Source organism: Kogia breviceps, chromosome 12, assembly GCF_026419965.1.
Source record: "Kogia breviceps isolate mKogBre1 chromosome 12, mKogBre1 haplotype 1, whole genome shotgun sequence".
NCBI lineage: Eukaryota > Metazoa > Chordata > Mammalia > Artiodactyla > Physeteridae > Kogia > Kogia breviceps.
The window spans coordinates 38,186,589-38,201,208 of NC_081321.1; the positions used below are offsets into that span (position 1 = coordinate 38,186,589).

The 14,620-nt window shown below is 48.3% G+C and overlaps 2 protein-coding genes across 5 annotated transcripts in view; one reads left to right on the top strand and one right to left on the bottom strand.

The window, feature by feature from the left end:
• The window catches only part of PFKM (phosphofructokinase, muscle), a 478,771-nt gene that overhangs the window by 366,329 nt on the left and 97,822 nt on the right, over positions 1-14,620 (top strand). The gene's annotated exons all lie outside the window — the stretch shown is intronic.
• The window catches only part of SENP1 (SUMO specific peptidase 1), a 62,590-nt gene continuing 55,768 nt past the window's right edge, over positions 7,799-14,620 (bottom strand). For 3 of the 4 annotated variants that reach the window (XM_067009183.1, XM_059080410.2, XM_059080409.2), the window contains one exon: positions 12,374-13,911. In XM_067009183.1, the coding sequence (XP_066865284.1) occupies positions 13,849-13,911 (63 nt within the window). In that variant the 3' untranslated portion in view covers positions 12,374-13,848. Of the gene's footprint in view, positions 7,861-12,373; positions 13,912-14,620 lie in introns of those variants that run through there. The other variant, XM_067009182.1, reaches the window with a different exon arrangement.

Here is a 14,620-nt window from a genome sequence, read left to right on the forward strand (position 1 = left end):
GTCTCCGCTGACACCACGGGGACCAAGAAGCCCTACTTGGACAGGGCTCCTTACGGTGGGGTCCACTCTCCCTGGAGGCCCGGTGACACTGTGTTTGTAATTAGCAAAGGGAGTCCTTTTGGAAATTTACCTTGAATTAAACTGTTGTTTACTAACCCAAAGGTGTTTATTTCAGCAGTAGAGAGAGACACCACCCTCACAGTGTGGTGAGGCCAGAATTAGACTGAGAAGGCCTGGGGTCTTCTTCCCTGTGTATATTTGGGTTGGTCTAGAAGCCGAGAGGTGGACAAGATGCCATCATAAAGCGTCGGATGGTCTTTCTGGGACATTCCCTCCACCCTTTGCTCTAATGATGACTGACATTGATGTTGTGACTATTTTCAACATGCCTGGGCATCTGCAGTCCTACTGACCCTCATTACAATCCACTGAAGTAGAGTCAAATAATGCTGCACCGTCTAGAGGGGAGAGAACACAGGGTGAGCTGAGGGTCTCTCAGGTAGCACATTATGGCTCTGGGGCCTGAACCTAAGCCCCTTGGCCCCAAAGCCTATACCCCTTATTTCTGGCACACTGCCATCTCTCCACCCCCATTTTGGGGGCCACATAGGACTGATTTTTCCAGGTTGATTTTCCTTTTGCTTAGCGACAATGCAGAGCCCTTGGAGCTGGATTAAAACTTTTACAAGTGCCAGCTTTGAAAAAACTGGTATTCAAATAAAAGCAATTCAAACGGTAAAGTAAGTATAAAGAAGTCCAACAAACTTTTGGCTTTTACCGTGATGACCACCTGTATGCTTAAAAAAAAAAGCAAATATCAGAGATTACATGATTAATTTTTTATTTAGCGATCCTGCCCTACTGGTGTCCTGAGTAGTTTCTAGCCCATCTTTGGACCACCCAGCTCCAAGGACATCCCGCCATCACAGGTCCCTGGGCCCCCAGGCCACATGCTGCTCTGCACTGAGAGGACATCTCTAGAATTGTCTGTGAACAGGGCAGCAAGATGCCTGTGCTGGAGCAGGAGGTGACTGCTAAGCAGAGAACAGGGGGACCTGAAGGAGGTGCTCTGTGAGGTGAACCCAGGTAAGCAGGAGGAGCAAGCCCTGTTTGGGAACAGCCTCATGTCCTCCCTGGCAAAGGGGGCAAGGAAACGAGGCCACAGACATGGAGGCTCCTGCAAAGCTGTCAGTCATATTCTTCCCGGGCTTGGGAAATGCAGCCATGACTACCATCCCTACCCTCAGGAAGGAGATGGAGCTCAAAGCTGGAAGGGCCAAGGTAACAGTGTGAGAAGAATGGAGTATTAGGAGTGTCCAGCAAGGGGCCCAGGAAAGGAGTTGGAGATTTCCCGACTCCCCACTCCCTAGTGGAGTGGACCCCAACCTCCAGAACTTCCTAGAACTAGGGCTCCTTCCTGTATTCTCTGGTTCCTTCTAGAAGCCAGTCTGGGGAGGAGGAAGCTGATATTAAGTTCTGGGATATCTATCAAGAGTCCAGCTGGCACATTTTCCCATCTTCCCTTCTCTTTTTGTTACTTCAGCCGAGGCTGAAGGGGGCTGAAGGATTATAGGGAGAAGAGGATAAGGGAGCTGTATTAACAAGCGTTTGGAGGAATCCTGAGCCCCTTTAGTAAGCAAATTAATAAGAATTTGTAAAACTCTTTTAAGTAATATAAAAATAAACGCTAATAAGTCTTTGATTCTCTGCCTCAAAAGAAGTAAAGCCTGTTTGTTTGGGGAGCAGCGGGTGTGCAGTCCTTCCACTCTGATTCTCCCGGACACGGTCCCTCCTGCCCACCCCATCTCCTGAGCAGTCCTGCCCCTGGTCCCCGAGCCACCCACCCTCTTAGGGACCCCTCGGCATGATGGGGGCTGGATGTTCTCTGGCTGAGGGTGGGAGGGACTGGAGACCCCCGTATATGGGTGAAGCAGCCCAAGGTCCCTGAGGATGGAGATGGAGGACCCTGTAGAAGTCAGAGCAGTGAACAAAGAGGGCTTTGAACCAGGCCTTGGCAAAAGCTCTGAAGAGCCAGTGCCCTTGGCCCAGCCTTCTTGCTGCCCTCAAACTCCCAAGGACTGGCTCAGACAGACTTCTGTCTCTGGCCCTTCTCTCCAAAGGAGATTCCTTATGTAGCTTTGTACCTCCAATGCTGAAGAGTGCTGTGCCCAATTCCTCTGAAATGTCACCAGGGATGGGTTCATCCCCTTGATGTCCTTCCCTTTTAAGAGTAAAGACTTTGGAGTCAGACAGTCCTGATTTCAGTGTTAGTTTCTGCCACTTATTGGGCAAGTGATCCTGAGCAATACACAGGGTTGTATTGTATCCCTGAGCCTCAGTTTCCTCACCTGTGAAAGGAGAATAATGATATTATTCACGTCATTGTTTGGTCTCACAATGCCTGGCACATAGAAAGCACTCAGTAGACCTAGTATCATGGTTATTATTCCGAATATCCACCCCATCCTCCATTCTCTCTTGCTCCATGACCACTACCAGGCTTGACCCTCCAACCTGACGACCCCAGCCCAGCAAACGGGTCTGTCAGATGAGAGCACCTCAGTCTGAGCCTGAGCTAGACTCTCCACGGAGGTGATGGGTATGGGGGGTATGGGAATGGGGGTCGTGTGGGAGAACTTCAGACAGTAGGTGTCGGGTGAGGCTGACACTGACCTTAGATGATTGAGTGGACTGACCATGGCCATTTTGCGTCGCTTGCAAAGCACATGACTCATACAAGTAGAGCCCTGAATGGTCAAAAAAATTCACTGATTCTTTGGTTTTGAGGGAGTTCAATGGACCTATGAGAAGCTGGCTAAACTCATGAAACCTCTTTCCAGCAAAATATAGACTTCTACACGTTTTGCTTATGATTCTAGTAGGTTTCCTCTATGGACCCCAGGGTGGCCTCTATTCATCTCACAGTCAGAGACTGGAGCCCAGAGGGGCAGACTGACTTGCCCGGGGACCGCAGCTTGCAGGCGGCATAGCTGTGACTTGAACCCAGACGTTCGGAGTCCTCGCTCTTCCTTCATGGGGAGGAATGCCTTCATCCAGCGCTTTGGCTGAGAGTGTGTTCACTTCCCCTCCCGGGTACTCGGGGGATTTGCAGGCCCGCGGTGGGCTCCCTCCCCGGGGATCCTGAGGAGGTTGTTCAAGGGTTAACTCAGGTGTGGCCGGGCTTGGGTAAAAGGGATTGAGAGAGGCAAGGCCAGAGCCCAGGCTGGGAGCCAAGAGCCCCCCGCACGTGGTGGTGAAGGGTTAACAGAGGCCAGGTGTGGCTCTGTGTGTGTGCTCGAGGGCAATGTGGCGTGTGCAAAGGCGCACGTCTCTCACTCGCGCGTGTGGGAGCTACGGACTGCAGGCCAGCCTGGGAGAGAGGTGCCGCAGTGTCCTGGGATGAATGGGTCTCTGTCTTCAAGGCTGTGTGAGTCTCTGTGTGTGCAGTCCCATTAACTCGCCCTCGGCCACATGTGGAAAGGGGAGGAGAGGCCTGGAGAAGCCCAAACCACTCAGAGTCCTTCTGATTTTAGAATGAAGTAGAAGGCACAGAAGAAAGAAAATTATACTGACCCAAACTCATATATTAATAGAGTGTGCACGCGTGTGCACGCGCGCACACACACGCACACACACGCATGCACACACGCTCTGGTGCCCTATCATAACCTCCTCTTCTCAACCCTGCTGTCAACCTCCTGTTACGCATCTGGGTACTTTGGGTGAAGGATCTTTAGCTAATACCCTAAGACAGATTCTAGAGACCTGAGCCTATTTGCTTTCGCGGTGGTTTCAGTTTCGTACCCTGTGTGTCTGTCTTCTCCTTGTCTGTGAGTCTAGGTGTGGCTTCTCTTTCCCCTGCCTCACCTGCAGCTCCCGCGATGTGCGCTCAGAACTCCAACTCAGCCAGCAGGCCTCACTTGCACCGTTGTGCCTGTGATGGATGGGCTTGGCCCAAGTCCTGTCCGAGCCCCATGTCCCTGCTCCCCCTTTCGAGTCCTCTCTGGGCCCCTGTTGCCCTTGGCTGTGGTTTGTTTAATGGAGTGACTGCTGTCGGGAGCAACCCAGAGCTCAGGACACAGGGAGACACTTGTCCAAACGTGCTATTTTTTTTCACCAAAAAGAGCCAAGCCACAGTGGTGGGCTCAGTGGCCTGGCTGGGAGCCTTCCTCATCCCTCCCACCACTAGCCTGGCCTCCATTCTCCTCCCTCGCCCTTGTTACCAGTGGCTTCTGGTTCAGGACTTCTAGTTATCCATCGGGAGTCCTCCTCAGTAGGAGTCTGGCTTCTTATGTGAGGAGAGAAGGGAGATCTGGGTTCTGTGGAAGTAGCTGAGGCTGAGAGAGATGCCCTGGGGACCAAAGAATAGGCCCCCAGAGACCAATGACCATACAATATTCATCCATCTCTCCCCAGTGCCTGGCACAGAGTAGGTCCTAAAAGAATGAAGAGTGAATGTTGGATGGATGGATGGATAAGCAGATGTGTAGATGGGTGAATGGGTAGAAAGATAGATAAATAAATGAAGACTCTTAGATCCGAGTAGACATTCTGATAAACCTAATCTGATTTCTTGGTCCAAACGTGGGACACAAGGAAGGAGAAACCTAGGTCTAGGAGGTGCAGCCAACTTATTCCTGAATCTAAAGGAAATCTCTTTTCCCAGACTCTTTACAGAGTGTCCTTGAGACTCCCCTGGAGGTCTGGGGTTGGGTGAAACTGGCCTTTTCTCCACCCTCATGTTTTGCTTCAGGCCCCTTCTTGCAGAGGCTTCTCTGCCCACTAGAAAAGTGCTCTGCAGCTGGGCAAAGCAGCACTGAGTTAGGGAGGAGATAGATGGGAAGAGATGAGGCTCAGGCTGATGGGGGTGCCATGGAACGGGACCCTGGGCACAAAATGTTTTAGGCTGGGGCTAGAACAGACTGTTATGTGCTTGGACCAGGAGGTGGAGAACATTTCCAGCACCTAACACAGGGGCCTGACATAGTAAGCGCTTGTATTTTTTTGAATGAATGAATAAAACAGTCCTATGTCCTCTTCTCTCTAGATAACTCCCCCAAATCCTTTTCCAAAAGGTATCGAGAATTCTCAAGAGAGCTAGACCGCTAAGGACCTTCCTTTGAGGGTAGAACGAATCAGGGTCAGCAGCCCTGCTGAGGGAAAAAGGGACCATGGCATCTCTGCCCCCATCCAAACTCTTCTCACCCCCACCCCTGCTACCCATGGTCCCCCCTCCTTCGTCCTCCTCCTCCAGCCCCATCACTAGCTATCACGGTGCTGATCCAGAAGCTGGGGGTGCCAGGAGCGGGCAACACAAAGCTGCCGTGTGTACATGAGTGCATGTGTGCATGCATGAGTGGCCGTGATGAGGGGCCTTGACTGAGGAGACGGGCGGCTCCATACCACCAAGGCCGGTGCCGTGGGGCTCGGAAACCCCATTCAGGGGTCCTGTCCCCAGGCCAGATCCCGTAGATCTTCTCTGGTGCTGAGATCTTCATGGAAGGAAGTTTTCTCAGAGCTCCTCAGGGGCTCTTGTTGCTGGGATGTGCTCCTGAAGTTTAATCACTCTTCCCTGCTGCAATTTGTTTTGGGAGAGTCCAAGTAGAGCCTTCCCTTAAAGTAGATGCATGGTCAAAGCTGCCCTCTGAATCAGACCTAGAACGCCTGGGTTTTAAGGCCGGAGGGGGCTTGCCTCTGGTGTGTGCTGAGCCCATTTTCTGAGCAGACACAGAACTGTTGGCTCAGGGCAGGCAAGAAAAGGCCTCCTGCGCCAGGGGAAAACAATTAGGAGTAATTACCATCAAGAGAGGCCCCCAGTGAGGGGTGAGGGTGGGAAAGGCCGTCTGTTTAAGAGGAAGCTGAAAGTGGCAGACTGATTTTGGGGAAAAAATCAGAGGCAGAGGGTGGGAGGAAGGGTTGTGTGCTTTCTTTTCCAGGAAGACAGCAGGACTCCTCCCCCTCGGCCTCTACAGGGGCTCTCTGTCCGGAGGTGGGAGGGGAAAGCAGGAGGGCACTGGACTCTGCATTCCTGAGATTCTCAAACCAGTCGGAACGGAATGGCAGAGGAAACTTCATACTGAGGGGACAGAGCCCTAGACACAGACAGAAGTGAAAAGATAAAATGGAGCACTGTGGAGCACCCAAAATGTCTCCAAGTGCCCCCCCCACGCAACGCCCTTGATCCCTGAGAATCCGTGGGGATGCGCTGGATCTGCTTGGTGTCTCCCTACTCACCACCCTCGTCCTCAGCCCTGCCCCTTTCGGGATTAGAACCAGAGGCCTCAAAAGACAAGTGTTGCTAGTATGGGCAAGCTGCAGTTGGGGACAAGAGTGGGGGGGGTGGTGCAAAAAGAAGGGCAGTTGCAGAAAGAGATGTCGAAGGAGGGGTGAGGGAATTCCTTGGTACCCCTTGCTAGAGAAGTCAAGAGGAAATGAACCCCAAAGGAGAGGTGCCCTGACATTCCCCTTGACCTTCCAAACTAAGCTGAAGAGACAAGTAAGGGCCTCAATGCTACTCATGAGGGAAAAGAGGGAGGCTTGGCCTTTGCGGACCTCGTGGAACGCTCTCACTGGCTTCATGCTGGTGGAGTCCCGTGACCCCTGCTGAGTGAGACGGAGCAGGGCTGGCTGTGTGAAGTAGCAGGCCACAGGCTTCGGGGACACGGGCTCTTGGCTTGGAGTCTCTGTTTCTCTCCCTGACAATCTGTGAGAATTTGGGCAACTTATGCAATCTCTATGCTCCTCGTTTTCTCATCTGAGAAATGGGGATAAAGTACCTACCTCATACACTTGTAAGGATTAAATGAGGTAATGTATATAAAGATTTGGCACATAAAGCTGGGGCCAGGGCCTCAATAAATGCTTGGTCTTATTATTATTATTAGAAGAAGACAGCTCTAAGTGCTCAGTGGATGATGAATGTGAAGCCAGAGGCCCTGGGGGAGGCTGCCCTGTCAACCATATATGAGGAAGTGAGTGAGGACTTGATAGGGTGGAGGCTCTCAATACGGAAGGTAGGCACTGCTCAGACATGCTGAATAACTGTAATTCGTTCACTCCTTCAACAATTCTCTCCTTCCGTTGTTCTAGGCACCTGGGATGCAGCATAAACAGAACAAACATTTTAGCAAGAGACCGACAAAGCAAATGAGTAAATAATAGATATGAAATGCTACAGAGAAAACATGAAGGGAGCTAGGGAGTGTGAGAACTGGGGTGTGGGAATGACAGAGGTGAGGGAGTGAGTCGGGGGGAGAGTGTCTGGGGGAAAGCCCTCCAGCCACAGGAAGCTGCAAGTAGAATGACCATGAGGCAGAAGCAAGGTGGGTTTGTTAGACAAACACCAAGCAGGCCTGTGCGGCCGAGACCAAGGAGCCGGGGCAGAGTGATAGGGAAAGCTGTTGGAAAGGTGGTGAGCCACCGTGCAGGGCCTCGTGGGCCCGTGTAGGCATAGGTAATTGGCCGGTGGTAGGCTGACGGGAAACGGAGCTCAGGTGTACAAGGAAGCAAACTTTCTTTCCTGGGTTTCAGAAGAGCATCTGGTACAAACACTATATATAAAATAGATGAACAACAAGGTCCTACTATCTAGCACAGGGAACTATATATACAATATCTTGTAATAAACTATAATGGAAAAGGATCTGAAAAAGAATAAAAAGCGCATCTGGAACACGAATTCCTTAAGGAACGTGAATCCCACCCCCCCTTCCCTTTGTAAATTTCTGCGGGGCCCAGGACCAACCCAGCCACCTCGGGGTAGAGGCTGATTCTGACTCACGATTGGGTCCAGGTCCCCAATGAGATGGAATCTTCTCCCCATCTGTAGACCCAGGCAATCGTCAGCTATCTTTAACCACACTGGGAAATCAGAAAACAAGAGTGGCTTGAAGGTTTCCCTCCTCACGCCAACCATTTTCAAAGGGCTGAAAAATCTTAACTGTGTCAGAAAAATGTTAGAACTCAAGAAATGTCCTGGAGGGACTTCCCTGGTGGCGCAGTGGTTAAGAATCCACCTGCCAATGCAGGGGACACGGGTTCGAGCCCTGGTCCGGGAAGATCCCACATGCCGCGGAGCAACTGAGCCTGCGTTCTAGAGGCCGCGTGCCACAACTACCGAAGCCCATGCACCTAGAGCCTGTGCTCTGCAACAGCAGAAGCCACCGCAATGAGAAGCCCGCACACCGCAACGAAGAGTAGCAGCCAAAAATAAATAAATAAATTTATTTTTAAAAAAAGAATGTCCTGGAGATGACAAGCAACTCTTCTAACTCAACACAGATAAAACTGTTTCACCAGAATAGTGGAAGATTTGTCCGAAGTTGGTGCTTTCTTGTTTTACTCTTTGGAGTGTGAGTTTTACAGGTAGACCAGCGGAAGCACTTCCTGGAGGTTAGATGGTGAGGAGAAAGGGGTGTGGGAGGGGGCAAGGAGACAAGGGATGCTGTTAGGTATCCAGGGTGGGTTGGAAGCCCTGCCTGGTGTGTTTGGCTCAGGAGGGCTCTCTGGCTGGCTCCACAGACAGGTCTGGTTTTAAAAAGTGCCAAGGAGCCACAGATTTGCATGTTATTTGTGTTTCAAACTTCAATTCCAGGTATGTGGAATGAAATGAATGAATGAACAGTATTCAGACTCCTGGTTAAGGCGTGGACTCCGGAATCCAGACCACACTGAGGATCCAATCACTGGTCCAGCTTGGATCAGGAGACACAGACACAGACAGAGACAGAACAAACAGTCAAAGAGACAGAGAGACAGTCAGAGAGACAAACACCATTGAGTCCTTTTTTTACCAGGGAGTTTCCAAGTCAAAGCAAGAAAGCAAAATCCACAGAATTTATTTTAAAATAAATCAACTTTTAAAAACTAGGGAGAGAGTCACACATAGATAGTCAGATAAAGGCAACATCATCCTTGACTCATCTCCACCTCTGCCTCTCCATCATCCATACCCAGCTTCAAACTGGACCATATGCCTATGAGTCTGCCTTCTTGATAAGGTCCATTGCTTGGTATCTGCCTGGCCTCCTACATGAGTTAGACTCTAAGGTCTTTGAGGATGGGTGGCTTTTATTTCCACCAAATGGTCAAACCATTTGCACCAGGTGGTCAAACCATCTCTTCACTCCACCCTCCAGGACCCCCAAGCCCAATGCTTAAACACAGGCTTATTAAACACCTAGCATAAGGGGCTCCCCAGAAGTATTGGATGAGGAAAATGCCCTCCAGGAGCTTAGCTCTGGCTAATAGACAAGACACAGGCAGCATGTAAAACAGTCCATTTAAAGGACAAGGCAGACAGAAGGGGACCCACAATCCATAATGGATGTACATCACTGGAAATTTTAAAAAAACATAAAGAAAACTGTATATAATAGAAAGGTGTGTGGTTAGGGAAAAATACTTTGATTAGGTCCCTTGCATAGAGACTGAAACCCCTGAAGGACATGCCAAACTGCTGAGGAAGGGGCTTTTGTTAAGGGCAGAGTGAGGCATTAGGTTTAGGGCCACAAAGGAGGTGCAGCCTCACTGCAAGCTGATGTGAGTGGACCTTCTACCCGGGACTCCTGCAATGTTGGTTAAGTAAATGTTTAGTCAGTTACCCCTACTCCTCCCTAGCAGGCCAGAGAGAAGCAGCTTGCACTCGTGGCCTGGAAAAAAAGCACCACATCATTCACCTGCCTTCACTGGCAACACAGGTTTCAGTCCATTCTTGATGTAAAGGACAGATTACAATTCATATGCCATGTGGAGTTGTATTATTTTCTAAGCGCTGCAGATGTCCAGATGAGAGATTTTAACGTAATCAGGGAAGGCTTCAAGGAGGTGAGATTTGGGTGTGCGCACGCTGTGTATACGTGAAAGCAGTAAGAGTAAATCGGATGAGGGGTGCCCAGGAGGTTGAAGACTCTGGGCTCCTTGTGTGCCTCTCCCCGACAAATTTCCTTTCCCAGCACTAAAGTTCTGTGAAGGATGGAAGGACAATCTCCAGAAGTCAAGCTGTTGATGATGGTTACTCCTCAGTTTAGAATGGAGAAAAGTCAGCAGCTATGATCTGTTCCATTAGGAAAGACTGACCTGGGGCCTTAACTCTAAGATCAAGCCAGTGTTAACACTGGCCTTAAACTTGACTTTGAATCTCTACCTTGACCAATTTCTATTCCAAGCAGCATTATGACCCTCAATAACATTTCAGAATCTTAGACTTTGACCAGACCCTGGATATCTCGTTCAACCACTCCCAACTGGAACTCTCCCCACCCTCTCCCTGACAGGCCAGAGAGGCAGCCTGCACTAACGTTTCCTCGAGGTTTATCTTGTAGCTAAAAGTCTCCTAGTTTCCTATTTCTCTCGCACAGGGGATGCATGTCTAAGTACTCTTTTCTTAGTGGTGACCAGCATAACCCCATTTACCCTTATGTTATGTCACTCCCCACCTCCAAAGCTGGGAATAGGAATCATGGGCTCTTAACAGACACATATTAGGATTCAGCACAGGTGAAATAAGGCCTGGGCTATTTGGAAAGCTGTTGGGTTGAGTCTTACTTGTCCCTTCCCAAATTTTAGGATGAATTTGAAGCTGTGGACAGATTGCTCCTGGGTAGGGAAATATGGCCACTTTGCCAGGAGCTCAGCATGTAGTCTGAGTCAACAACAGGGCCTGATAGCGTTACATGTCCTTTCCTGACTCTCTTGGGTATGTGAGCTCCCAGGATGAAAGCATCATATTCCACCCTACCCCAACCCCCCTGGCCCATCCAGGTGGAACAAGGGAGAAGACAAAGGTTGAGTGTCAGTTGTCTCTCTTACTCTGGGTTAAGACATATTTGAGAGCTGGAGGGATGGCACAGGAGAAGGACCAGAAGCTGAAACATTAAAAACATTGGGGCTGTGAAGTGAACCCTCCCTCTCTACCCACTAGAGCCTTTTATGGGCCACATAGAACCAGGTGGCGATGGACAGACTATGGAATATGGCTGCTGGCAGTGCTTTTCCAGGCAACCTGTTTCTATTCCAGAATACTAAAACTTTGGGGCTAATCTTGCTAGGGGCAGTGGGTAGAAGACGCTAGCACAATTACAAGGGCAAAATAAGAGAGAAGTTGATACCACAGAGAAATATGTAGCACCTCATATACAGAGGAGTCAGTTTACACAGTCTCCAGGCCAGATGAGGGAAAAGCGCTTACATTCAACCCTAAACAGGGCTCCCAGGAGCAACGGTGGGTCCCAGGTGACAAATGGGATGGAACTAGCCTCTGTGCCTCACACCATCTATCCTCAAATGGGCAGGAATGGTCTGATTTTCTCTGTACAGGGTCCAGGAGTGATTGTTGAGACTGGTTTCTGCTGAAGGCTTCATATCTGGCAACTAGAGCTTATCACCATCAAGTGTTCCCTTTTTTAGGAGAGGCAGGTAATTATGAGCACTGGACACAGAGGAGAGGGGAAGATCGGAGAAAAGGAAAGCAATAGGCTTTAGTTTAAAGCAGGTTAAACAAGACATTGGTAACATGCCCTTGGCCATGGAATACAGGAACGTCGTATTTTTTCCCCCCGTCATCAAGGTCCGCCCTTAAATGAAGAAGAAAGTTTCCAGATGCTAGTCCTGATCTTCTTGGGCAGCTCTCTGGAAAGAAGGCCCCCACTACGTTAAGTCTACTTGGTTCCCACCCTGGACCACAACCTGTGTCTCAGCCTGGCCCACTCATGCAGGGCATCTCAGGATCACTAACTTCACCTTGTACAAAACTGCACTGGTCAGAAAGTGGGGCCAAATTCAGACGGGCTTAACAATTCCTTGTATATTTTTCAAAGTGCTTTTGTTGCATGTTTCATTTTCTGCTGTACATGGTAATAAATATTTGTTGCTTTGGTCTGTACAAAAAGTCTGTGAGGAAGGTAAGACAGATGTTATCTAAATGGACAAACAATAAATACAAAGAAGTATCTTGTTTTGAGTCCCCCAGACAATAGCAAGAGTGCCTGAAAAACTCAGGTCTTTTTGATTCATGGTCCAAAATCTACACCATATTGTCACCTTTCAAGTTGTCACTTAAATACATTAAGTACCAAGAATCAATGTTCAGGAGTCCCACAATGAGCCTGCGTGCCATAGTTCTCTAAACGAGAATGTGAAAGTCCCAGGAACTCACATATAGAAAGCTATTTATTTCCTATAGAAAACACCAAAAAAACCCAAAACAAAACAAAACAAAAAACAAACCAAAACAAAACAAAACAGGCAAGAAAGAAAGAAGGAAAAAAAAGAAAACAAACAAAAGGTGGTCTTCCCCCCAAAGGCAGGCAGTATGAAAAAGGTAGGACATCTAGTTGCTGGAGTGGAAAACAGTAACATTCAGTTAACAATGGAATATTTAAAAAAAATAGTTTTCTTTTCAAATTTTAACCTGTGGTAACACATAGAAAAATGTACTAAACAAGCTTGATATAAAACAGAGTAAAATTTTCAAATAAGCCCAGGGAGAAAGCACAATGTTGGAAAGGATGAGGTACATGGGAAGAGAAGAAAAGATTTCATACAAAACTACCTATTACAATACAGAAAAAAGTATAAAATGTTCCTATTTTGGAACTTAAGTACAAAATGACACTGGCATTGGATCATTTCACTATCTAGCCTGAGGAGCGCTCAGAGGGTGGGGAGATGCCACAAAGAACAAAAGGAATAGCAGTTTTTCAATCTCAAGTTGATCAGTCCAAATTCCACCCGTTTTCCAGTTGAAAATCTCGCCTCCCTCTGTAACCTCTACCCCTAAGCCAAAATTCATCCAGGAATCAAAATATTCTGTTAGGAAGTCCACAAACACCCTACACATAGGGGCTGGGATCTGTGCGTGCTGGAGCTAAATTTGGAAAATGGTAATAAACCTACAGGCTAAAATGGTGAACACATTCAGCCTTCAAAAAAAAAAATCCCTGTGAAATATATATATATATTAAATTCTCTGTGGTTAGAAACATATTTAAACTAGCTAGCCACAGACCAAACTAGACCTGCATTCATCCAATGCTGGAATTTTATGCTAAAGACTGAGGTCCTTCTTCTTGGTCAGAAGTAGGTAGCAGTAAAAGTGGTGCCTTGTCGCTCCACTAAACTGCTCCCTGGGTGGGTCTTCCCCATATCATGTGTTGTGAGCACATGCAAGCCTCTGCTTTTAAGGAAAGGACTGCTTGGGACTTTGGGGTCCATCCAGGGCTCACGTGTTGTGCCTCAGGAGAGGAAGAAGCTACAGATGATAAAACAGCCTTGTACAGAAGCAGACGGATTTCACAAAGGGTCATATAAATAGGAAAAGTCCTGGAGGAGGGAATTACACAGGTGCCCCAAAGTCCAGTTTACAGTCACTTTCCTAGTGACATATCTTGAAAATCCTGTGTGTATGTATGTGTGCGTGTATATGCTGGTGGTTTTCATCCCTACCTTTTTGCCCATGCCCTTTCCTACCTCTTAGTAAGGCCTAAACAAGAGTTTACATGAAATCAAGAGTCTTTCCAAGCTTCTCTCAGGCCCCTAATTAGAGACTGAGTTAGGCTGGAGCCCTTTGAAAATAAGATGGCAGAACTGAAGAAGTGAAAAGCAGTCTCTCTCTTCATCTTAGGGATGTCCCTCACCCCTTTCACAGCACCAAAGTTTCTTTGCAAAAATAGTATCTGAGATACAAAAGGAAAGGCAGATGTGCTTGTGAGTGCATCTCTCCAGGGCCTGGTCCAGGATCAAGGACTTTACAAGAACAGAGGGTTGGGAGCAGCTGTTTCCAAGGTCTCTGGCCGTAGACAACAAAGAGCTGGTCTCCCACAAGTCCACGTCTGCTAATTGAGACAGTCTTTACAAGAGCTTTCGGTGGAGGATTTCCCAGACCATCCGCTTCCGGAAGTAGGGCATGTGTTGCTGTAGTGACACAGAGAGACACCCTTATTTTCATTTCTTGTATGCAGACCTAACACTCTTTTCCGTCTTGAGGTTTTCAACTAAAATAATCTCAGCTGAATTTCTGATCTTTCAAATGGCTCATTCTTCATCACATGTGATTTTTTTTTCTTTCTATTGCTTTTTTCTATTACTATCTCTATTGCTATTTTCCATTGTTGTAACCTTAAATGTTTTGTTGGGCATTGCCAGGAGTCCCCAGGGTGCACCCAAATGTCTCCAAGAATTTTGAGAACGGTGTCTATCAAGTCCTCTATGTTAAACTTTTAAGAGGATATGAGGGGCTTCCCTGGTGGCGCAGTGGTTGAGAATCCGCCTGCCGATGCAGGGGACACGGGTTCGTGCCCCGGTCTGGGAAGATCCCACATGCTGCGGAGTGGCTGGGCCCATGAACCATGGCCACTGAGCCTGCGCGTCCGGAGCCTGTGCTCCGCAACGGGAGAGGCCACAACAGTGAGAGGCCCACGTACCACAAAAAAAAAAAAAAAAAAGAGGATATGAGATCCGACCCTTGAAAATCAAAAACTCACTTTTTACAGGAGGAGTTATAGGAATTGCAAGAGTGAGCTCCACCCAAGGGCTATGGTGGAAAAATCTGGTAAAGCCATTGATTTAAACAGAGGTAAAGAGTTAAGTGGAGGATACAGAATAACCCCTAATCTCTAGTTTC